At 40.4% G+C, this 26,170-nt stretch overlaps 1 protein-coding gene and 1 long non-coding RNA gene across 16 annotated transcripts in view; one reads left to right on the forward strand and one right to left on the reverse strand.

Annotated features, from left to right (window-relative positions):
- ESR1 (estrogen receptor 1) overlaps nucleotides 1-26,170 on the forward strand; it is a 237,624-nt gene that overhangs the window by 183,300 nt on the left and 28,154 nt on the right. For all 10 annotated transcript variants that reach the window (XM_081854342.1, XM_081854344.1, XM_081854343.1 and 7 more), the window contains one exon: nucleotides 16,409-16,547. In XM_081854342.1, coding sequence (XP_081710468.1) covers nucleotides 16,409-16,547 — 139 coding nt within the window. The remainder of the gene's footprint in view (nucleotides 1-16,408; nucleotides 16,548-26,170) is intronic.
- The window catches only part of LOC309337688, a 123,712-nt gene that overhangs the window by 49,695 nt on the left and 47,847 nt on the right, over nucleotides 1-26,170 (reverse strand). The gene's annotated exons all lie outside the window — the stretch shown is intronic.

Here is a 26,170-nt window from a genome sequence, read left to right on the forward strand (position 1 = left end):
GCTAAAGAGGCTGCTGCCATAGCCGCGTGCCACCTCTCCAGCCGGGAGAGGCTGCGTGCAGCTATGGCAATACCCCCACCTCCTGCAAAAGCCCACAGGAGCCGCACACCCTTTAAGGAGCACACGGCTCCTGTGGGCTTTTCTAGAGGAGGGAGAAGGGACTGACTGGCTGCGTCAGTCCCTTGTCCCTCCTGAGGAAAAGCCGCAAGAGCCGCGCGGAGCTTGTGTGCGGCTTTGGGGAGCTTGTCCTGCCTGCCTGCCTCCTGCACTCGCCCCATAGGACGCACACACATTTCCCCTTCATTTTTGGAGGGGGAAAAGTGCGTCCTATGGGGCGAAAAATACGGTATGTACCATTGCACCAGGTCTCCTTTGCTATTCTGCATATTAATTGAAATCACATTAAAGCAGCTTCCTACCATATCTCAGCCATATAATTGAGTTTCCTATTTGAAGACACCATAAAAGATGCATTTAGGTTACCACATTTCCAAACCTGAGTCTGTTAGAGCTCAGCCTAACACTCAGTTGGACACGCGACCATCAGTTACTGTGGTATATGACCTTCAGGGAACTGCACCACAACACTAGCCAGCAGTGAGGGATCCTTCCCATAGAAACATGTCACCTTTGAGGGACAGGCCATTGCTCAGTGGATGAACACATGTAGCATTTCTACTTACCAATTCCAGGCCTTGTATTCAAAATGCCTACCTCCTGCCTCTAGTCCGCTTCCTTCTCTAGCTTGAACCTGCTCTAGCTTGCTGTAGCCCCAAGTTACTCCACTCCCATCCCCACTTCCTGCAGTCTCCCTGCGGCATGGAACTTGTTCCTGGAATGGATTTTTAACCCCTGATTGCTTGGTTACTAATTATCTTTCTCAGATCTCTACATTACCCTGGTACCAAGGGTATCTTTTACTGGAAGCTCTATTGTTTCACTGAGGAGTTACTGTCAACCAATTTCCTTGCCAGTCTGTTCCCTTCTTTACTTTATGTAACAGTGCTGCACCACAGTTGATAAAGATGGTGCTTTAGGTATGGTGCAGGCCCATTCTACTTCACCAGAGCAACATTGCAGGATGGCACTGTACACCACAGAGTTTGACACTTGGATGTTGCAGCAATACTTAATTTCCATACAAAAGACTTACTGACTGGCACAGAGAACTATGCTGCTCTTTGTTTAGATGTAGATTTATAAAATTGTTTTTTGGTTTTTTTTAAAAGAAATAAGTGATCTTATGGCCTCATATGAGAACATTTCATTGACTTTTTAAAAAAATTATCTGTTTCCTGGTGGATTAATTTTGTCTCTTAACTATTTACATTCTCTAAATTTCAGGTCACTTGTTGCATTTTATGTTATTTCAGAACATTCTATTACTCTTTTTCTCAGAAATCATCCTTTTGCCACTACATTCCAGCCACAGAGTAAACCACTTGTTTGTTTTGCTTCTTTCTGGATTTGTCCATAAATGAACTTGAAAGCCTCACGCCATCTCCTTTCCATTTGGAGTTTGTACTCTACATGCAGCTGAACTCAGGTTAAGTACAGAAATTAGAAGAAGGGTTTTTTCTCTCTCAAACTCCTGACACTGATCCCAGGCAGATTGCCCTGAAAGGCTCAACGCATACAATAGTTAAGGCCAAACTAGATGCACGGATGTAAGTGCATATCTTTAATATTTTAATTCACTTACTATCAATTGCTTTTTCAGGTAAATTACTTGTTGAGAAAAGTAGAAAACAAATTAGGCTGCAATTCTAGCCCCTTTACTGGGAAGTTAGCCCCACTGCATTCAATAAGACTTACTTCCAAATAGATATGGCTAGAATTCCATATTATGTTTTGTGGGTTGCATCCAACTAAGTTATACTCAGAGTAGATCCATTAATGTGATGTCTATTCACTTCAATGGGTCTACTCTGAGTATGACTAATGTTGAATATAACCCTTTGTGGACATTGTGGGGGGGGGGGCAGATGATCATCTCCCCCTATCCCCACCCTTAAACTTTGACAAGTAGGAGGGAGAACCCACCTGCAAAGTCCCTTTTGGCCAAGGCCCACTTTTACCTGCACGACATCTGATGTCATATATGACTTCAAGTGTGGGGCAGGTGAGCATGGCTTGCCAGAAACACCCTCATAGGCCAAATTGGGAGGCCTGATAGACTGGACTAGGCCTCAGGATATAGGTTCTCCACCGCTGATATGCATTACTTAGAATATGTTGACAGTGCCTATCATTTCAGTATGTATGTTCTTATGTTATATATGTTTAATAGTTTGATTACTTTTGCATTTGAGGCAAAAATATTAGTTAATAGTACAGTCATACCTTGGTTTTTGAACAGCTTAGTTTCCGAATGTTTTGGCTCCCAAACGCCACAAACCCAGAAGAGACTGTTCTCATTTGCAAACTATTTTCGGAAGCCAAACGTCTGGGGCTTCCATGGCTTCTGATTGACTGCAGGAGCTGCGCTTTGGTTTTCAAAAGTTTTGGAAGTCGAACAGACTTCCAGAACAGATTCTGTTTGACTTCCAAGGTACAACTGTACTGGTATTAACTGTGACAAATGTGAAGGGATAGATCAGGCATAGGCCAACTCGGCCCTCAATATGTTTTTGGACTACAACTCCCATGATCCCTAGCTAACAGGACCAGTGGTCAGGGAAGATGGGAATTGTAGTCCCAAAACATATGGAGGGCCGAGTTTGCCTACAGTTGGTAGATGATAGATAGATAGATAGATAGATAGATAGATAGATAGATAGATGGATAGATATCAATATATTATCCAATCAGAGGAACTGTTTCATGCACATAATTCAATGATCATTTAGCCTGCCATAATGTCTTTGAGAAATTTGGCTGCTTGAGATTTGGCAGGCACATGTACTTTCAGTGTATCTTATTATTTAACAAAGAAGCAGTTCTCAGTTGAAAGAGCTCAAACTTGTTAGGTGAGTGATGTGTTTTCTGGGAACATGCTGCTCATTAACTGGTTATGATTCTCCAGAAAGCCAAGTGAATACAAATGGTCAGCTGCATTCCAACTTCAAAATCTCCCCATAATATATTCCTTTGAGCTCTCAGATTGTGACACTCCCACACAGCAGTTAAAAGTATTCATGCTATTGCAGTTGTCAAGGGAAATTGTTATAATTTATTTTGCTGCCCTCTTTCTCCTTTCCTTTATGTCTTGCACATAGCCCTGGAGGGGACAGATGGGAGAAGCAGGACTCTGTTTAGCTTTATGATAAATTTATGATAAATTTGCTTTCCCAAGCAAAACCAGGCACATCATCCAAATAATGGGTGGGAGATTTGATATTTTAATAAATATTGCAATGAGATTCTCTTGAAAAAATAATATTCTGCAGACAAAATAATATTTAAGTCTTACCCTTACATACTAATGCTTTAGAGGCTTAAATTCACCTAAGTGGATTCTGCTTTCAGTGCTGCAGGCAAGACAACGAAATTAGTTCTAGAATGTAGAAATGGAAGGAAGTACATCTATGTCTGTGAGTACATTCACCTGCCCATTTCCCCATGAAGAAGCTGTTGGAATTCTTCAAACCTGAGCTATATGGAGACATCAAAATGGGTGCAGGTGCCTCTTCCAAAGACCAATTCTGTTTTCTAATGACTTAAAAGAATTACCAGTATCTGAAGAAGTGTGCAAGCACATGAAAGCTCATACCAATAACAAACTTAGTTGGTCTCTAAGGTGCTACTGGAATGATTTTTTTTATTATTTAGTTCTGAAGATATAGTTCATTTATTTGGTACAGCACAGTATGTTCTCAGCAGCTTCTATTTGTAGATGAAGCACTGTCAGATTCAAGTTCATTTTAGATTTAGCAGATTCTGTTCTCCGTAGCCTTTTCTTGAAGGAACCCGTTTCTGTGTTTGTTTAATATGTTGGCATGCCTGATATGATTGCTGATCATCTCAAAGATAAGAACATTCCCTATTTTAAAAAGAGAGAAACTCACTGAAATGCTGTCTTCAGTTTGTTTTCCCCATTATTTTAGGCTGGGTTAAAATTTCACATTAAAGCTTAGTTAAAAAGAAACTATGGTTTCATGTGAACAAGGACTGTAGTGTGCTCATGCACACTGCTCATCAATCTCTACTTTAATCCTCCCCTACTCCTACTGTTGTCTCAACAGGGAGGACATAAACCTGAGGCTGACTTTATATCATATGTGAACCAGTGCTTGTTTTGCTTCAAGCAAACCCCGAGCAGAAGCTGAGCTTTGTTTCTGGCTTACTTCTTATAGTTTGTTTGAAGAAACAAATCACAATTTGTTCCTAGTGTGGCAACATCTGTTCATTCTTGTTAAACCTTTGTTCATTTTACACTATGGGTTAACGTGTTGGATGAACCAGTGCTTACTCAAACCATTGTCACTGGCTTAAACTAGGAATCAAAATTTTAAATTCCTAATATGAGCAAATGTTACTGATTTTCTACTTTCCTTTTCTTAATGCACATGTATTTTAAAGTGAAGTATGGCCTCCTGTTAGTTTGAAAGTAGGATTCCTCCATCTCTCAGAGCCTTAACCATAGAGGAATACAGGAATGAGAGCATAAACTGTCAGAAGCCCTATTCGGTCATGGAGCATCACATTCGTGTGTGTGTGTGTGTGTGTGTATTAGTATATCCATTTAGTTAGTAGTGAGGACTGGGATTGGCTACCTCTAGTATAAATACAGCAACCAGATACTTGGCCCTTGCCTGGGAAACAATGTGCTTCCATACATGCAGGCCAAAGTAGCTAGGATAGCAGCCGATCTTGTGTGATGCATTAACTCCAACGCCAAATCTCAGTAAAGCAGTAAGAGGGAGGGTACCACATGAATATGAGGAAATGAATTAAATCCCCCTCCTACCATGTTTCCCCTTCAAAACCACTTCTTAAATCTGTTTTGCTCTTAGTATTATTGCAAACATGGAACCCCACTATCTGGTTTATGAAGTAGTAGTTTAAAAACAGCAGGGCTAAAAGAAGCCCTCACTGGATCCTACCACCTTGGGATATTTTCAGCCAAGTTCCATTATTCCATTTTTGGGTCAAGTGTATAATACGCATCCCTGATAAGACGTGCAACAGTACACAGAAATGCAAACATGTTACCAAAACAGGTGAAGTTTTCAAGATGTTGGGGCAGAAGTCACAGTTTGTCACAGGGGTATTGCTTTGTACACCAAATATGGGGGGAGGGGAGCAATCAAACATGCACCTGGGTTAAAAATAAAGGTTTGCATTTATTGCAAAATAAAGTAATAATACTAATACTAATAATTTATTACTTATAACCCGCCCATCTGGCTGAGTTTTCCCAGCCTGGTGCCCAGCAGTGCTCTAGTGCCTGTGAAGCTACCTGTGGCACCCCTGAGCAAGTGCCCCAAGACTCTGAACTATCTGTCTGTCTGTCTGTCTGTCTGTCTGTCTGTTAGTATCTAGCCCTCCTAGAAAGGTATGGAGCAAAAAGTGTAGGTACCTTCTTAGTGATTTCTGTGGTGTGCATTTGGCTACTGGCATGCATTCAGTTGTGACCACTTTGTTGTTTTGAGCAGCAATAGCATCTGAGGGTGGGGGAGTGTTCTCCATAACGAGGACCAGCAAGATATAGCTGACTTCCCACAGTAAGCGTAAGATTGTTAGGGCTGGTTGTCTCTCTCATTTTATGTTGTGCCATACTCATTGTGGTAGCCATTTTGTCTTATGCCATGCCCTTCTATGGCAACTGTTTTGTGACTGGTGCCCCCAGCACTCCCAAAATTTGAAATGTGCCTACTGCTGGGTTAGTATATGCCAAAGTTTCACAGAGACCACCTGGCCTGGCCCAACGACTTAATCACTTAATTCAGTGGTGGAGGAGAGCAAGAGAAGAAGATAGATGGAGGTGGGGAAATTTGTTCTTGCCATATAAAGAGAAGAGAGGGTGGCAGAGATTGAGCAGACTGCAGTGTAAGCTTAAGCACAATAGGGAAGCTAGAAATGTACAGGCAATGAGTTTGGGCCACTTATGGGTGAGTGTACTTTCAGACAGACTTTCAGACAGAATATGCAAAGGTCTTTGGTGGGAAGAAAGATATGGAGTGAGGGCTGTCATGCATGGCGCTGCTGCCCTCACACATTCAAACTGAACACCTGAATAGCACTTAAGGTGCTAAGTATTGCATTCATTACTATTTTGCCATGGGCAAAATAGCTATTTTCATTGCTTCAAAGAAGCAATGAAAGAAAATAGGTCATTCATGAATCATGCTTCTTTTTCATCTTCTGATGTGTTGTGTACTAACAGATCTCTCCTGTAGCATGGTATCTGAACTCCAGAAGCTATCTGTAATCTCAATTTTCACATTACATCAGAAACAGAAGTTACTGTCAGGCTTCTTCTATCAGGATGCTCCAGTTTAGTCTTAAGACGCAGTAGGTATAACATAATTTTTACCCCTCTAATTTGTTTCTTTAATATAGTAGCTATGCCCAGAAAAGCCTTATCTGGGTTAATCGACACTTCAGCCTTTAAGTGTTGTCAACATTCAAGGAGGATCAAGCCCAGCTACAGGCTTCGCCCACCTCAATCCCATGAGCTACACCTGCTGCATCTCACTTCCTCTTCAGAGCCAAAGAACTTACCTCAGGACAGGTGGTGGTAGAAGCCAGGGGTGGCAAAAGCAGCTGCTCCCAGGGTTCTAGGAGAAGTGCCCCCCATCAGGAACTGGTGGTAGGACAAGTGGGGGGAAACGCTTGACTACAGTTCCCACTGTCCTGCTCCACTGGCCATACTCACTAGGGCTGATGGGAGTTGAGGTTCAGCAACATCCAGAGGGCCAAGGGTTCCCCACTCCTGTATGCTGTGTGAAGCATGGGACAGTCTTAACTGCACCATGACTGAATTCCTAAGTCTCTGAATCATGTGAGGGCCCATGGCCCTCCATCAATAGAGGTTAACAACATCTAAAGAGGACTTAGGTCTATCTGATATGTGTTGTTGTTGTTGTTTTAATGCCACTGCTAAGTTTACAGTTGTGCTCCCTTTACTTATACTGACAGGACATTTGATGAATGTTCTGGGAAAAGAGGCTTCTCTTTTTGGTCTGTGTGTCTTGTTTCAGCTTCCAAAATATCACAGAACCAAAAGTGCTCCCTTGAGAGCCAACACAGCCAGTTCTCATGAAGTAGCAGGCAGCCATTATTTAGCTGTCTCCTGCCAGTGAGGGAGTCCAGTAGCTGCTGTTTTTTATGGTTGGTATACACGCGCGATAAGATAATGGTAATGGGATGGAAGACTTTGCTCAAATATTGTTTTATTACTATCTACAAAAATAAACACTTCATAGGTCTTGTAACATTTCTCTGGCAGGGAACTGCACATAGCCTTGTCTTCTTGTAATTGTATCACTTAATTATGTGATAAGACATTGTGTTCTTCAAAGAAGCACCTGAAAACTCTTATAGTTAAAACTGTACACCCACTCCATAAAGACAACAGAGGAGAGTGAGATCTGGAGTTCAAGCTGATTAATACAGAAAGCAACAATAGGCTTAGATTACAGGGGTGTCCAAACTTTTTAAAAAGAGGGCCAGATTTGATGACGTGAAGGGCCATGAGGGCCGACCAAAGTTGCTGACCTTTTTTTGGATTGAAGTTGTAGTAAATACAGGGAACAAAGCAGTAAACACTATCCTATCAAGTGATGTGCTCTGAGGACTGCCACTCTTCCAATATAAAGCACGAAATCTCAATAACCCCTAATGGATAGGAACCTATTGAAAATGCACGATTGTTTGCACATCAACAGTGAAAATGAGCGTTGTTTCATTTCCATCTGCTTGGAAACACTGGATATGCAGGCTGGTTCCTGTATGAACTGATTCCCATTTATGATCATCTCTGGGATATGTGAGGCTGCTGCTGGGATCATGACCAGGCTCAGATGGAGGCAGCTTCTGAGCTAGCACTTGTATAGCTACTTGAATGCTACCTCATATTTAAACTGGGACAGCTGCCACAGGACCTACATAAGCTGACTAGAAAACGTTATGCCTACACCAAGAAGCCTTGGGGCTGGCTGGTATTGCCTCTAGTGCATGCTGGATCGAGTGCATACTTACTACAAGTATGAAGAAGAAAAATAATAAATCAAGTTGTACAACTAAAAATTGTCCAAAGTAACTGGAGAATATTTTTATTCAGTTTATTTCCCTGTAGAAAGTTATGTTGCTTTTGTTCCTTGACTTTAAATGAACTGATTGAATAACCAACCATTTAATCATTTTAAGTGATTCCATAACTCAAACAGAGCATGCATGCATGTGTGTGTGTGTGTGTGTATCATGTATGCCCTACAGATGGAATATTGCAAGTGCTAGCTGAAGGCACAAGTTTGACCAGTTTAGATAAAACATTAGACATGTCCTTTAAAGTAAAAGGCATAATGCAACGTTGACATTTTTATGGCCATCTCTATAATTATAATTGTAAATATTAACTGCAATTTCCCTTTAAAAGGTTTTTTTCTGACTTGTATATAGTAAAGCCCATAACAGCAAATATAAAACAACCTTTTAAAATAATTTACACCAGATGCTAGTTTCTCTGACCACATCTCTCCTAATGCATGCTACCAGCTAATTGGGCTTAAAGGGGTAAATTTACAAATTATGGTTCAGTTTTAGGTGGGATGCAACATCTATGCAGAAAGGACCACTTTGGAGCAATTGGCTAAAGGGGAATATAGTCCTTTACATCCATTTACTATATGAGATAAGGACTATGCCTCAAAAGGCAGTTTACAGTATTTAATGTCTGGTCTATTTTTACAGAAGAAGGAACTAGCTTATTTTTTTTGTTTTGTTTCATTTTATTTCTGAAAAATGCATACAGTTGATCCTGTTTGTCGAGGGAAGTTTTGCCATCTTTAATCAAGATCTGGTTGGAAATATTTAACAAATCTCTGCAGATCTATGCAATGCAAAGCCCAATCCAGCCCAAGTTGAGCACTTTTTAAGCCCTATTGGTTTTAGTGAGAGATTTTAATATATGCTTACATCTCCACTATTGAAATTAACGAAGTTTTTAAAAAAATGAAATTAATTGATTTTGGCAAGATTCTAGACATATATTTTGGCATCTTGCTTGTGTTGTGCTTTATGTTATAGGGCACCAACCTCATACGTCAGCCTATTCACTCAAAGTGGAAAGGTCTTTGTTTTAATGACCCTGAACATTTCAGCAAACTTGGCCACCTCACTGCTCACTCCTAACTCTACATGGTTCATGAACAGGTTCCAAAACCAATCTTTGTGAGACGCCACTTTCTACGTCTTTTGGAGAACTTTCCACTTATTCCTGCTCTCTGCTTCCTGCTACTTAACCAACTCCTGATCCACAAGAAGACTTCTCAAGCTTAATGAAGTTAGTTTAGCAACATAAGAATAGCCTGCTGGATCAGACAAATGGCCCATCTAGTCCAGCATCCTAGTCTCACAGTGAGCAACTAGATGCCAGAACGTGAGCACAAGAGCACTTTCCCCTCTTGTGGTTTCTAGCAGCTGGTATTCTGAAGCATTGCTGCTTCCAAATTTGGAGGTAGTGCCTAAGTATAATGACTAGCAGCCATTTGTCTTACCCTCTTTTAAAGCCATTCAAATTGGTGGCCATCACTCCCTCCGGGGGATGGAGTTCCAGAGTTTGACTGTATGCTCCATAAAGAAGTATTTTTATTTTATCTGTTCTAAATTTTCCATTATTCAGCTTCACTGGATGTCCACAAGCAAGCTGCTAATAAGCTCTGGGCATACCTACTGCTTCCTCTCCATCTCCATTGACCCCTCCAGTAGGGAAAATTATAACCAGGACCTTCATCAATATGTTGAATGATGGTTTAGCAAGCTGGAAAGTGCTGCCTGACACAGGCCAGTGTGGATGAATCAAGTTCATATGCATAAAGTTGATATCACATAGGTGTATTCTGTTCTTATACTTCTGTTTCTGATTTGCTGCCAACTCTTTGCAACGTATAGCCCATCTGAATTAATACCCATGTTATTCTTCTTTTCCACATTTGACAGGTGAAAGCACTTGTAGTGTAGGCAGCAGATGAACACAAGCTGGGATTTGCCAAATGGTAACTTACTGTGGTAGGAGTGTAAGCATGTAGGGCAGCCACTTGTCTATAACTGTTGCTCATAGACAAAAGGTTCCCTCCACCCACTCACTCTTCTGCTTTCCTGGATTTCTGGTAAAGAAGTAAACTTTCCCTTCCTCCTAAGGCAGGTGCCACATATGACCCAAAGAGTATTTACTTTTCTTTCATTATGAAACAGCAAGTCATAAAGCTGTACGCTCTTTTTCTTCCTATAAAGGGAGAATAAAATACCATGGGGATGAAAAGCTTTCAATATGCAGATAACATCAAGCTATATTTCTCCTTTTCCCTGCTTGTGCTATTCACTAAATAACATAACATACACATAGTAAAACTGTCAACAGCACTTTTATCTCTTAAACAACCAACAGCTGGCTTAAACTTCATGCATGCAAAAACTAAAGTGATGTTGCTCAGATGGAGGAAGGTTTAGCCAAGAAACCCTTTTGCCTCCTCATCCTTTACTGCTGTTTTTCAAAAAAAGGTTTTTCTAAGTCTCCATGAGAGGGTTGGGGACTAGCCAGTTTTTCATTCCCCCATGGAAAATCATTTGGGGACTACATTCCAGTGGTGGCAGGTTGAGAGGTAAAAAGTGGGAGCAATGGATGCAACTCCATTGATTTACTAGGAGCAATATGCAATATTCATTGAAAATACATTTGTACAGAAGGCTTTTACACTCTCCCCTGTCTCCATTATTCATCCAGCCACACAAGAGACATTATCATAGTTAGCTTTCCCCTCATTAACCGCAGGCTGTAACCAAGATTTGTTCTCATCCAAGCTGGTTAAGCTCTCTCTTCACTAACCTAGCTTTTGGTTAGTGAGGAGAGAGCTTAACCAGGAATCCCAGTTCAAATGATATACTAAGGCAAACCTTGACTCATTGTGGCACAGCAGTGGAAAGCACCAAGGAGCAGCAATGTGGCTGCAAGCTCCTCTTGGTGAGCTTGAATGTTCACCCAGTCTCTGTAAGCCATAGTTTGGCTTACGGTGTAGTGCAAACCCGGTCAATGTATTGGAAACTTGGATCCAGAGAAGTGATGCATGTGTATGTACTGAGTAATTTGCAGACAGAGAATACAAAACACAACTCTAATTAAAGGCAGGCAGCTGTAACTGAAACAGGTAAGCTATCAGCTTGAGATCAGTGCATGGGTGGTTGTACATACACACAAAACTCTTGTTTGTTGTTTTTAAAACAGTGATTTCCACTACCAAAGTGTCAAGCTGTTTTGAGACTGAACATTGGCTTGTCACTTCGGCAGCGGGAAATACTGCACCAAAAACAATGGAGGAAATGCTGGCTGTGCATGTACCTGAGCTATGTGTGTGACTATTACAGTTCTTTGTATTGTGGCTGAAATCAGTAGAGGCAAAGCATATTTTGTGAAAAGAAAGTCTTACCAAGCAACAAACAGGTAGACATTGGCTATAATCCACAATAGCAGCACTTGCATTTTGACAGGGAACATTTATGCGTCATTTATGAAGTTGCTTATGAACCATTTGGACTAAAGTGAATAAGCAATAGGGGGAAAGGCTGTTGTTATATAATCTGGTATTTTCCCTATATAAATGTGGTCTTGATTATGTTCCTGTTGACTTGACCGAAGCTTGAAATGTAGCCATGGTTCTTGAGTGCCAAAAGTTTGGCATTTCAATGTGAAATAAACACAATTTTAAAGAAAAAGTTGCTTGCTTGACTGAGCTGTCAGTGCCAGCGATCCTTTTTCAGAGACTGCAATGCCGTGCTGAGATGCAAAGTATAGTTTGTTGCAGAGGCTGTATATTCATGGCCTTGAGGCCCTAAGGATACTCTAGGTTCCCTTTCTGAATTTTCAGTTTTCATTTAAAAAATGCAAATCTCTGGCCCTTTACTTCTGGAGCTATAAAAAAGTGTAGAGGTAGAGCTTTATCAATTTGCTCAATGAATAAAGCAAATTAGCTCCTGGCAGACTCACAGATAAGTTATTTTGTTTAAGTTTCTGCAGAGTAACTTATCCTACCCTCTGAGTTCCCACATAAAATTAGGAAGCATTTTTTGCCATGATTTCAAACTCTGTACTAGAATTAATGTGGAAGCAGGAACAGAACTCTGGATCGTATTATATTTATCTTCATGTTTGCAAAGCTGTATTGAGGCATTTCCAATTGGGATGATTTCAGAAGACGACCTGTTTTAAAATCTAATATAGTTGTTCAGAAAGAGATCACCCAATTAGTAGTTAAAAACATCTAGCTACTGTACTGGATTTAAAGATTACCTTGTGCTGGGGGGGGGGAGGGGGCAAAGGTTGCATGCTCCTGTGTTCCCCTAAACTTTATTATGAGTTCTTCTATCCTTATAGCAAATGATAAAGCAGATAGCTTCAATGTAAAACACACTTGTTTGATTCCTGTCTGTAAATCTTTAACTTAATTTGTAGTGTTCTACAGTGGCTTTAATGCATTCAAAGAAAACGTCAGTTTATATTTAAACACTAAAAAGTTTAAAAGACAACACTCCACTCCACTGTGTCAAATGCTTTCTTGATGTCAGCTCCTTCCTTCTTTGTAATGATGCCTTTATGTTGAGAGCTCAGTGCCTCTTCATTACAATCAAAACCAAGAACAGCTAGGCCAGAAATTCCACAGCATCACCAATTTGGGGGTGGCACTAGCCTGACCATAGCCTCAACCATTCTTAAGCTGCTGCAACTTCAAGAAAGGAATGGGGTGCAAGCAGTGGAATAGAAATACAGTAAAGGCACCTGGCTAATATTAATGGGCAGGGAGTTCTAAAGAGTAGGTGCAGCCACACTAAATGATCTATTCCTGCGTTTAGTTACATCTATCTATTTCTATTAACTGGGGTAGCCTTAAAGATCTCAGATTCTATCATGTTTGGGGAATAAGATTGATACAGTTTTTAAATAAAATAAAATAAAATAAAATAAAATAATTCAAATTAATTCATCATACCTTAAATCGAAACTGGAAGGAATTCCCTTCCTTTTCCAATAATTTATTGGTCTTTTTTTTTTTTTTTTTTTTAAGAGAGAGAGAATGGTTGTTCTACAAAAGTAATAATGTTAGCAGTTTCTCATCAGTATTGATTTGCTCTGACTTTTTCCTGAATGAATCTAATTCTGCCTAAATATTTGTCTCTGAATTTTCTTAGTGCAGGGTGTGGAATCTTTTTCAATGTGAGGTCCATATTCCCTCCTGGGCAGTCTTCTCAAGGTGTGGTGGGTGTTGCAAAGTGGGTGTGGCCAGACACACACTACTGCCTATCTTCCATCCTGGCAAGCAGGAGGCATTATCACAGGACACATTCCAGTGGGTCCAATCACTAGAGGGCACAGAGCAAGTGGTGGCTTAGGGGGCATGGGGTGAGCAGAGTCCTAAGGGAGGGTGCATGGAGGTTGTATTTGGTCCCCAGTCTTGTGGTTTCCCACCCTTGTTTTAGTGCAACATTTTTACTTTTGTAATTATTTATTTGATTTGAACGTGAAAAAAGTATTTCCTATTTTGAGAATTCTAAGACCACCAGAGTACACAACAGAAGTTTCCATTTGCTGTTTCAAGGTTTTTGATAAACAATCTAAAAATGAAACAGAGGACTCGTGCATTCTCTTTGTCAGTACACCACATTACTCACACCAGCAGAACTAACACACCTGGGGTTTTTTCTGCTTCCCAGTATATTGGAGAACCTCCAACTACATTAGTTTTGCTCTGACAACAGGTTTCTTTCTTTGCTGATGAAGTGGAATGCACTCCGTATCATATGGCCCTTCAGCCAGCCTTCTGCTAGTAAGATTGCTACATTAATTTCATTTTTTTCTATTTTTGTAATTTATGGTTAAAATTATTTCATTATTTAATTTCTAAAATCACTACAAAATAACTTCACTGATCATATTATTTTATTTCAAAATTTAAGGAGAGGCAAAGTTCTCCTAGGCATTCAATTAAATTGTTGCCTTCTGCTTTTTCTTTTAAACATATTGGTTTAATATTATTACTGCTACTTCTGTTGTCACATTCTTTGACATGATCTTCCATAGGTTAAACTTTACTTTCAGTGCTTAATTGGGATAAATACTTTAACAAATATATGTATTTCTTCAAGGTTTTTTCTGTTTTTACTGATAATTTTTGTTTTCCTTTTGTAAACTGCTTTGAAGTGTAACTGCAACATAAATCTTGTGAAATAAATAAATAAAATAAATGTATCTCAAACAATGAAAGAGCAAAAAGAATATATCAAAATTGATATATAAGTTAAAACAATAGATTGCATAGTTTCAAGCTCCAAGCAACCAACTGTGCAATACTTCCCCCAGTTCCAACAGAAGAACACACAGTTCCCAGGTGCAAGAGAACACAGAGTTCCCAGCTCTAATCAGAACACACAGTTCCTAAATCAAAGCAACCAGTTGCAGAATTTTGGGCTTAGGAAATCAATTGCAAATTTCCCAATAAACAGGTAAGGGGAAAAAAAGCTTTCCTTAATTGTACAAATCCACAATAAACAGGTGTAGCAAATACTTGGTTGACTTGGTTATCTTCTAATTCAGACACATCAGACACAGCCTAAGTTTATGTGTAATTATCAAATTATTTATCAAACAGAATAGCTAAGTCGTTATGCTAGACAAGAGTATACCCCCCGACACAAAACCTTAGTCGTTAATTGCTGCTTTTGATGCAAATATTATTCCTCTATGATCCAAATCCTAAAAAATCTTGGTAGGATTATTCTTTTAAGCAAAAGACACCACTTCTCAAAACAATTCAACCTGTGATCAGGGACCAAGAAGTAAAATAATCTGTCTTCTCAATACATATCCCATGCTAGTTATTGTTACTGAGATATATAGTTCCTAAAATAGACTAATTACACCGCTTCATCAGACAAAAGTAACTCAAGCAGCATACATAACTCCTTTTAAGAATTCATAGACAGAGTTCTCCACATCCTCTCTTGTGAGCAATCTCCAGAGTATATTCTGGTGATTGTCAAGCTGTGGTCTCGGCCACTAAAATTCAAGATGCCAGAAATGACTTGGCAGGCAGTAGGCATTCCACCAACAGTCTGAGTTACTCTTTTAGCACCCAAAGGTGATAGGACAGACCAAGGTTGCAGTCAGGGGGGCAGATGTTCAGAGTTGGATCTATATTTTTGTGTGGAGGGAGGGGTGGCTGGAGGATTAGCCAGCTTTTCACCCATTATCTAAATTAAATTCATTCTGATTGGAAGAGTAATCTTATAAAATAAAAAGTCTGAGGTGCCTTTGTTTGTTTGTATTTATCCTGGGTGGTATGAACAAGAATTCCAGGTGAAGCAATCAATGTACTCACCCTGGCTATGGGCCAGGGTGCAAAACAGACTGGAAATACACGTTCTAGTATGCTGGTTTCAAAGATGTGGTTTAAAAATGTAGCCAGAAGGTTCTACATTGCAAAAGGAGTGTAAATTCATTGCAGAATATTGAGGTCTGAAATGTGACTTAGAATTAAAATAGTCAAGGATTCCATATAATATTTTCTTTATCATCTGTTGATGGACTATCTATGCTCTAAGTGTCAACACCCTTGCTAAAGTTGAGGGAAGATTGGGAGTACCATGTAGCATAATCATGCCACGAAACATGCATGGAGCCTTGGTATGGAAGGTTAGCAGTGTGTGATTTATAGTGCATGAAGATTCCAAATGTGTAGCTTAAGAAGGAAAGCCAAAGATTTTTTACCACAGAAGTAGTGATTTTTATATTCTGAGTTTTCAAGACCACAGAAAATCAACAACTTGTCAAATTACTATTATGCATTTTAAACAACTGTATTGATATTCCAATAGCAAACACAAGGGGGAAAGAAAGAATATTATTATTTAAAAAGTTAGCTATGATTCAGTCTTTCTGATCTGAACTGGTCCAGGGAGCTCTAATATTCCCCCCCCCCCAAATTATTCCAATATGTATACTTGCATTTAAAGAAAGGTTTTATTGTCATGTTTGTGTTCCACCCTTCATTTGAGGTTGTAAGGGCAGCATGCCTGAGGTTATCTTGTTTTTCTATCACAATTCTGTGAAACAGGTTAAGGTAAGGGATAGTAGCAGCATTTTCTAGGGAACTCTGTGCCATGCAGGGTTAGGTCTCTTACACCCAGACCCCACCACTGTATCACACCAGCTACTGTTTTTACATTGCCACATACTGGTCTTCATTTTCTTCTTTAGGGTTCGTGGATTTATCACTCCATGATCAGGTCCATCTCCTGGAATGTGCCTGGCTTGAGATACTGATGATTGGCTTAGTGTGGCGGTCCATGGAGCATCCAGGAAAGCTATTGTTTGCCCCTAACCTGCTGTTGGACAGGTCAGTCCACATGTTCTTTCTTTGTTTATTTCTGTTATTTACTGTTGTAACTGTCATGCTATGCAATATTATTAGTATCAGCCTGACCTGCTACCATGCCATTCATACCAAATGCCAGTCGCAGAAGAGGACAAGCCTAAAACTGGAACACTAACAGTATTGTATCTATACATTTACACAATGAAGCCTGGAGTCAGGATGCAGATCAATACCAGCAACAAATGCCACTTAACTGATTTCATGCTATGTGTGTATTTGCTGAACCATATTTCAAGAGTATTACAATGAGAGAGATGAGCTTAGTAGTTTCTCCAGAATGATATTTATTTGTTTATTGCATTTATATCCCATTCTTTCCCCAATATAGAACTCAGGGCAGCATACATGTTGTTTCCCTGTCTCTTCTAAACAAAGTTAGTCACTTAAATATAGGACTTGCTTCTAGTTAAGCTAACATCTGGCAGGTTCTGAGATTTTCCTGCAATTTTGGCAAATACTTTTCAAACAAATAACTGTGTGAAAAGTGCTGAGAGAGAAGCGACCGTTTGGGGATCAATATTTCTTTTATCTATGAATTTGAAAAAAGCAGCAACAGTAGAAATGAACCAATAGTCCAAATAGCCTGTTTTTCTTTTTAAAATAGGCTAAAGATTGCTATTCCATTCTTAGAGGCTGAGGGTGGTTCTTTGCAGCACACAAATATTTCCTTTAGAATTGAGCCAGAGACCTGGTTTCTGGTGGCTGCCATTATTGCAGCAGCCAGAGAAACAGGATGGGAAAATATTGTTGTCAATCAAGTGCTGTTGTTGGTGTTTATGTTGGTGTTTGAAATATTCCCCTGACCTTTTATTAAATCACAGTTAAAACTGTTTTAGCTTTACCATTTGATATTTCATAGCTATTCCTCAATTCACCTTGGAACTTGAAATGGTAAGCTGGAATGGAGACAGCTTGGACAGCAGACATCCTACATATTCATTCTTGAGTAATGCAAGGGGTACCAAAATCAAACCCGTGCTTTCTTTATTGGTGTTCCTTTATTATTAAGATTAAAATGAAAAAATAATAACCCCTCATCCTTGCAGAGAAAAGGTTTCATTAGTTTTTGCAGTGCCAACGCATACAGTAAGAAGGCATACTCCAGTGGAAAGTTAGGTAGAATTGGACTTTTTTAAAAAAACGATAACTATTTCAGTTTTTCCTGTCTCTTTTTTGGATTAGGTACCATTTCTATTATCAAGCAATGTTCAAAATAATGAGGAATTGAATACTAGCAGTTCACAGACAGTGCACTTTCAAAACATCCCTTAAAGGGGATTCTATTCACAGTACATTGCAAAAATCCAAATGAAATGTTACCATTGAATGGATAACTGTGGCCAGGAGGAGCTGAAGTGGTGCAGGAGCCTAAGCTGATGAAAGGAACTTTACAGAGTAAATATAAAATAACAACAAAAATAGCAAATAAAATAAGAACAGCAGCAGAGGAAACAAGCCAAAAGATAAAAGGTTAAGGAACAGGATGGCTAGATGCAAAAGAGGGCAGGGCTTCTTGCATAGTAGAGGGAATTTCAACAGGTGTAGTTTGTCATGCAAAAGAACAAGCATGCTTTTCTTTTTCACCTGCCTACCCTGTTGAACCTTTTTCAGCTGCTTTCAAAACTTATGATAAAGGTCCCTGCAAATGATTTTTCAATGGCTATAGTCATGAAGTGCAGAAGCATTTTCACCAGGCTAGTTCAGATAAAATTTTAGATGCTGAGAATTCATTGTTTTCAACACATCAAATAATTGCCAGCAGAAGTCAGGAAGAAATTCCCTTGTTTCATAAAAAGGCAGTAAATGAGCAGAAAGCTCCCCACCCCCCTTTCCTTTTAAGTCACTGCATAAAGACATTTTCAGATGCCGGATATAAGACTTAACAGAGTGTTAGCCACTATTTTTATTATAATTTCTGGGTTGGAATTACTACACAAATTCCACTGAACAGCAGAATAATGTGTGGTCTTTAAGAGCACAATCCTACTTCCGGAGGCGGCGCGAAGGGTAATGGCTGCCCTTTCCTAACGGGGAAGGGAAGCTCCGCTCGAGAAGGGTCATCCGCTACGGCGCAGCGGAGACCCAAAACGGAAAACCGCAGGCGGCAGAAGCCTGCGGTCCCGGGACCCGGCGGGCGCCAGCAGCGGCCACCGAAACGTTGAAGGAACCCCGTAAGGGGCTCCGGATCGCGGAGGAGGCTGCGGCGCTGTGGGTCGTTCCGCAATCGGCGGAGTGAAGCCGCGTAGCCGTTGCCAGTGAGCGCTGACCTTTCTTCCTGAAATTTATGCTTTGAAAACAACAACCCGTGAGTAAACAACTGACTGTATGCAATTTGGGACTTTAAAATATCAAATTTGGCTGAAAGCGGAGTGACGAAAAACAGGAAGTCCGTCTTCCGCTCCCATTGAACTTGAACGCAAAGAGCTGGAGGAGTGGAGGCAAAGAGAGATCTATTAAACTATTTGATCTGAGCACCCATTGAACTTTATTCTAAGTGGAACAATAACTTTATGTGTTGGACTTTTATGAATTTTAATCATACGGGGATATCTTTCTCCCTTTGGAGCTACATTCTAACTAAAAACCCCAGGCGCTGGAGCTGCCTGAGAAACTGAGCTGTCAGCTTGCAGCTTGCAGTTTGGATACTTTGAATCTGAACTTTGAAACAATCTGAGAGAGTTTGAACTTGCTACTTTAAGGCATTTGGATTACCAGCTTGCACCATCAGAAACACTGTTGCTGTTCTAAACTCCAACTCTGCTGAAAAATCTTTTTATTGAGGGTTCTTGGACTTAGAAATCTGACTTTACTTTAATTGAAATTGATCTCTTTCCTGAAATATTTTAAACTCCCCCTAGAGGATTTGGGACTTATAACAGTGACTTTTATTTTACTTTCCTTTTCCCGGCCCTCTGCTGACTGTTACCATCTGGGCCGTGGCTTTCTCATGGGAACAACTCAGCTTGACCTTGACTTTTAGATAACTTTGGAATGAGTGGTACAAGAAGGAGAGGAAGAACTAAACAAACAACTTTGACAACTTTAACCGCAGCCTCACAGGCACGTAGATCATCTGTGCCTACTTTGCCTTCTGAGGTGGAAGCTGTTTCTCTGCCTCGGGCAGGGGAGGGAGAAACTGAGGAATTACAACTGGAAGATATGGCCTCAGGGGCAAGCACTGCTATTTTAGAGAAAATTTTTGAAAAATTAGAATCTTTGGATAAGAAAGTAGAATCTTTGGACAAGAAAGCCGATGAGCAAACATATAAAATTGAGCAGAACACAGAATGTTTAAATAAATTATCTGGACAAGTTGCACAGAATACTCAAGCGATCGCAGAATTGAAGGAGGCTGCAGGGGAAAATCGGAAATTGGCTGAAGATACCAGCCAAAAACTTGAAAATTTAGAACAAGAGGTAAGACCACTCTGCAAACAAGTAGGTGAACATCAGACCTATTTGTCCATGCTTGAACTTCGGAACAGGGAGAGCAATTTAAGGATAAGAGCAATACCAGAAGTGGAAGAAGGCAACCTAGCTGAGTTTTTGACTAAAGAATTTTCCAAATTTTGGAGTTTAGAGGAAAAGGATTTTAAAATTGTTTCGGCTTTTAGGCTCGGAAGACTTCTAAAGAAAGAGAAGCCCAGAGACTGTTTGATAATACTGAGGTCAAAGGAGGAAAGGGATAAGATTTTGGGCCTACACTACGGAAAGTCACTGGACATTTTGGACAAAAGAATTGAGATCTACAAGGATATTCCTAAACAACTGCTAGATCTTAGATCTAACTATTTGGAGTTGACAAGACTACTAAGGAAGAATTCAATCATCTTTAGGTGGGAATTTCCTCAAGGACTATCTTTTACTTTTAGAGGGAAGAAGATCAAAATCAGAACATTGGAAGATAGAGATAAATTTCTGAACGTATACAGAGAGGACCTTCACAAAGGAATTGACCAACTTCCAGGGCCTGAAACACCAGAGGTACCTGCACCCTTGGACCCTGAAGATCCTCTGAATAAGATACCACCCCTTGAAAAATAACCAGATTTATTCAGGATGTCTCTGCAACTTTTGAGCTGGAACATTAATGGCTGCAACATCCCGGAAAAAAGGAGGAAAATTTTTCATATATTAAAAAAAGAACAATTGGATATTATCTGCTTACAAGAAACACATGTGACTAGGCTCCATAGAAAGGTGTTAATAAACAAAAGACTTGGTCAAGAATTTATATCTTCGGACAGAGTAAAGAAGCGAGGAGTGGTGATATATGCAAAAGAGAGCCTGTCACCTAAATTCTTATTCAAAGACGAACATGGAAGAATATTAGGAATTGAGATACAACATCAAGGAGAAAAGATTTTGATATTAGGAATTTATGCACCAAATGACGGGAAATCGGAATTTTACAAGAAGTTGCATGAGATTATGCTGGACTATCTGGACTACAACAACATCATTATGATGGGAGATATGAATGGGGTCGTATCGACAAACATGGATAAGTCACAAAATCAAAATGTTACAAAAGACGGCAGACTGCCAAAGACATTTTTTGAAATGGCTGACAATATGGACTGGATTGACATTTGGAGAACTAAGAACCCCCTGGGAAGAGAGGGAACATTCTTCTCTGAAGCCCAACTGACTTGGACAAGAATCGACCAAATATGGATATCTAGAGGTCTGGCACCCAAGGTCAGAAAAGTGGAAATCTGCCCAAAGACCTGCTCCGACCATAATGCACTGAAGATGGATATGACACTTTTGCCAACCGGCTCCTTTAGATGGAAGATGAATGATAGCTTGTTTAGAGATCAGGAGATTGTCAAGAAGGCCCAAAAAACTCTGAAGGATTATTTTGAAATAAATATGAACACTACGGTGGAAAAAAGAACTATCTGGGACGCAAGCAAAGCTGTGATGAGGGGGTTCTTGATACAACAGAACACTGTAAAGAAAAGAACACAAAATGAAAGGAAGGATAAGATTTTGCAGAAAATCAAAGAATTGGAGAAGAAATTAAGATCAAATCCGAAGTCACAGCCGATTCTGAGAGAAATTAAACTGTATCAAGCTCAATATTCCAAATTGATAAACCAAGAAATAGAATGGAAGATTAAATTAATGAAACAAAAAACTTTTGAATCGGCAAACAAATGTGGGAAACTGCTAGCCTGGCAGTTGAAGAAGAGACAGAAACTAAATACAGTTACAAACCTAGAAATTGAAGGAAGAAATATCCAGAACCCCATGGAAATTAGAAAGTGCTTCCAGAGATACTTTAAAAAATTATACACTCAAGGGCCGCAAGATGAGGTTGAGATTAAACAATTTTTGGAAAGAAATGGACTAACAAAGTTGTCACCTGGGAGAAGAGAAGATGGAGGAAGACTGGGAGAAATTCAAGAAGTATCTACAAAAACATTGTAATTTGGTTGAATGCTAAGAAGGATGCTAGATTATAAAAAACTGGCCACCACTAAATTAGATTTGAAATTTGATGATAAGTGAGACTAAAGAAAATATAAAATTTTTTGGAAGAAGTGCTAGATTATATTTGAATGAGTGGACATGAGATTGTAAACAAGTTGATAATTTGTTTGGAAAAAACTTTTAACGATGTAAATGGGAGCGGGAGACGTGAGGGAGCCCAAAGAAGTGATGAAATTATGTCTGTGATAGAAGTAAGACTGTTTATTATTTGTGCATTTATATTTAAAAACTTTAATAAATATTTATAAAAAAAAAAAAAAATAAGAGCACAATCCTGTTTATGTTTATTCTGAAGTTAATTTTATTAAGTTCAATGGGATTTACTAAGTCACTTCTGTTGCACAATTTTACTGCTTAAATTGTCAAAGGAACTTCTCTGGGAGATGTTTATTAAATAGATATCTTTACTGCTTTTCAATCCTGCAATACACAATAAATATCAATAGTTATCAGGATAAACAACTCAGTAACTAAGGGCACCAGCGGCTGAAGAAGGAGCAAAAAGGGTTTTTCTTGTGTGTGTGTTTCTTTGTGACTGATTAGCTGCTCTCCTAAAGTTCAGGGAAATCCTGGGTCTTGCCACTGGCTCATCTAGTCCAGCATCCTGACCTCATAGCGGCCAACCAGATGCCAGATGCCTGCAGCACTTGAGTGTAACAGTTCCTGAGCGTAGCTGTGCTCTGCCCACTTGCAATTCCCAGCAGCTGGTATTCAGAAGCATACCCACTCTGACAGTGAAGGTGGAACATGTCCATCATGGCTTGTATTGTTGATAGCCTTTATCCTCCATGATAAATCCAACATTCAGCTTCAGTGGATGCCTACGTGTTATGGTGTTACGAGAGAAGGTGCAAACGTTTGCTCTACCCTTTTCTCCATATCTGCCATGCATAGTTTTATAAATTTCTATTACTTCACCTCTTACTCTCCTTTTCTCTAAACTAAAAAAAATCCCAAATGCCTTCCTCAAAGGAAAGGTGCTCCATCCCCTTGATTATGTTAGTTGCCCTTTTCTGAAGCTTTGCCAACTCTGCTATATCCTTTTTGAGGTGAGGCGACCACAACCGTACACAGTATTCCAAATGCATAAAATCACCATGTCAAGCAAGTCATTAAAATATAGAAATGAATATTTCCGTTTCCAAGAATGAATAATGCTTATAAGGCTGCAATCCAACACACACCTAGCCCTATTAAACTTAAGGGACATCTGAATAGACATGTCTGAATAGACATGTACATGATTGTGTTGTGAAATAATTAGCTTCACTTCTACATACCTGTTTTTGTTGTACTTCACTCTCCAAATAGCTTGAACTACTGAGACCTAATTCACACTGCTAAATTCCACTATTCAAAAGTATATGCAGGTATATGAGGACATAGACAAATTGCAACATGGAACAGGCTACACATACAGTAATCTAGCAGTCATTTTTGTGATTGCAGCTGCTGGGGAAAGTGGAAGCAGTTATAGAGATGGCTGCTAGATCATCATATTTGTGCCAGCCTTTCTTTAGAGTGGATATGCACCCTATATTACAGAGGCCAGTCATTTGATGGAAGGGCTGTCAGAGGATAGTAATCTATTGGAAGGCATCAGCTATTGTGGTGGAGCAGCTGCAAATGTTCTGTTGCTTCCAAGAAAAAGGGTTTTCTTGTGTGTGTGTTTCTTTGTGGCTGATTAGCTGCTCTCCCTGTGCAAAGGTCAGAGGGGGCAGGGTTTCTGTTGAGGCAGGTGATTAGCTGTGGGAGGAGCTTATCAGAGCTTGCAGGGCAGCGGCTGAAGGAGCAAAAAGGGTTTTCTTGTGTGTGTGTTTCTTTGTGGCTGATTAGCTGCTCTCCCTGTGCAAGGGTCAGAGGGGGCAGGGTTTCTGTTGAGGCAGGTGATTAGCTGTGGGAGGAGCTTATCAGAGCTTGCAGGGCAGCGGCGCGCACAGTTTGATCCATCTTTTAGATTTAGGGGAGCTAGTCTCAAACGTTTGTTGGGGGAGACTTAGGTTTTTTTGGGGGGGGAGTTATTTGTCCTGTCTTCACGCTTTTTATGATGGAGGACCGCTGTAGCCACCCCCAACGACACGTTCTCAAGATGGAGGGTGAGGGAACACCTGCAGTCGCCTGCGGTTCCTGCGCAATGTTTGCCATCTTGCCAAAGGTTGCAGGCAGTTTACCTGCAGCAATTGCATGTTGATTGCCCTCTTAGAAGACAAAGTCCAGCAACTGGAGGAACGTGTAGCTACGCTCCAAAGAATTAGAGAGCTGGAGCTCTTCTTGGAAGCAACAGAGCACACCGTCTCCACCAAGGAGGAGACAGGGGACTCCCCTGAGAAGGAGGCTAGTTCACCAACACAGGAGCCAGATATATGGAGAAACGGAACTCAAAGAAGTAGGAGGCCCAGGGTTCGCTCTGATTGTTTAGAAATACACAATCACTTTGAGGTCCTCTCCCCTAGCATGGAAGACGAAGAGCAGACTCCATTTGAGGATCTCCCCCTCATTACAGTCGATCAGGTATATGAAGACAAGCAGCAAAGTCAGTCCTCAGGGAATGTGCAGGCAACCTTGGAATGGACAGCTCACGGAAGAACCCCGACCAGACCTAAGAGGAGGCGTGTAGTGGTGATAGGAGATTCCCTACTGAGGGGAACAGAAGCAGTGATCTGTGGGAAGCAGTGATGTCTCGGGAAGTGTGCTGTCTCCCCGGGGCTAAGATCCAAGATGTAACTGAACAGTCACAAGGAATCATAAAACCCACTGACAAATACCCCTTCCTCTTGGTTCATGTGGGAACCAATGACACTGCAAGCAATAGCCTCCAGAAGATCAAAAGAGACTATGAGGCTCTGGGCAGGAAATGGAAGCAATTAAATGCACAAATTGTCATCTCATCTGTCCTCCCAGTTGAACAACGTGGCCCAGGGAGAGAGGGCAAAATAGTGGAAGTGAACAGCTGGCTTCGCAAATGGTGTAAACAGGAACGGTTTGGATTCTTAGATCACGGACTGCAGTTTCTTGAAGATGGACTTCTGGCAAGCGATGGGCTGCACCTCACAACGGTTGGGAGGAATGTTTTTGCCAAAAATCTCAGAAACCTCATCAGGAGGGCTTTAAACTGACTAATGTGGGGGAGGGAGACAGTGCTCCTGAAGGTAGGAGTCTATCAATTGATGAAGATGATCATCCAAATGTCATAGACCAAATGGAGCAAACAGCACGCAGACCTAGTGGTGGGAGGAAAAAATCCTAAAATAAGAGACACGGGGGGATGATTAATGGACTTCAATGTCTGTACGCTAATGCGCAAAGCATGGGAAATAAACAAGATGAGCTTGAGCTCTTGGTACAGCAAACTAAATATGACATAATAGGCATCACTGAAACCTGGTGGGATAAGTCCCACGATTGGAATGTAATAATGGAGGGATACAATCTATTTCAGAGAAACAGACCAGACAAGAAAGGAGGAGGAGTGGCGTTATATGTCAGGGATGTGTATACCTGTGAAGAGATCCAAGATTTAGAACCTCAAAGCCAAAGTGAGAGCATTTGGGTCAAAATTAAGGGAGAGAAGAATAACAGTGACCTCATTGTGGGAGTTTACTATAGATCCCCAAGCCAAATGGAAGACATAGATGATGCCTTCCTGTAACAGATGGCCAAGCATGCAAAAGGAAGGGAGATAGTAGTAATGGGGGACTTCAATTACCTGGATATTTGTTGGATGTCAAACTCAGCCAAGAGCATAAGGTCAAACAGATTCCTCACTGGCCTTGCAGACAACTTCATTGTCCAGAAAGTGGGAGAAGCAACAAGAGGAACAGTCATTTTAGATCTGGTGCTAACCAATGTTGATGACCTGGTTAGTGGGGTAGAAGTGGATGGCTCATTAGGCGCGAGTGATCATGCTCTTCTGGAGTTTACTATACAGCAGAAAGGAGCAGCCAAGCATACTAGGACTCAATTTCTTGACTTTAAGAAAGCCGACTTCATAAAACTTAGGGAAGTGCTGGGTGAGATCCCATGGACAGTAATACTAAAAGGAAAGGGAGTTCATGGTGGCTGGGAGTTTGTTAAGAGGGAGATAG

This window comes from Podarcis erhardii (assembly GCF_964252035.2).
Source record: "Podarcis erhardii genome assembly, chromosome: 3".
Taxonomy (NCBI): domain Eukaryota; kingdom Metazoa; phylum Chordata; class Lepidosauria; order Squamata; family Lacertidae; genus Podarcis; species Podarcis erhardii.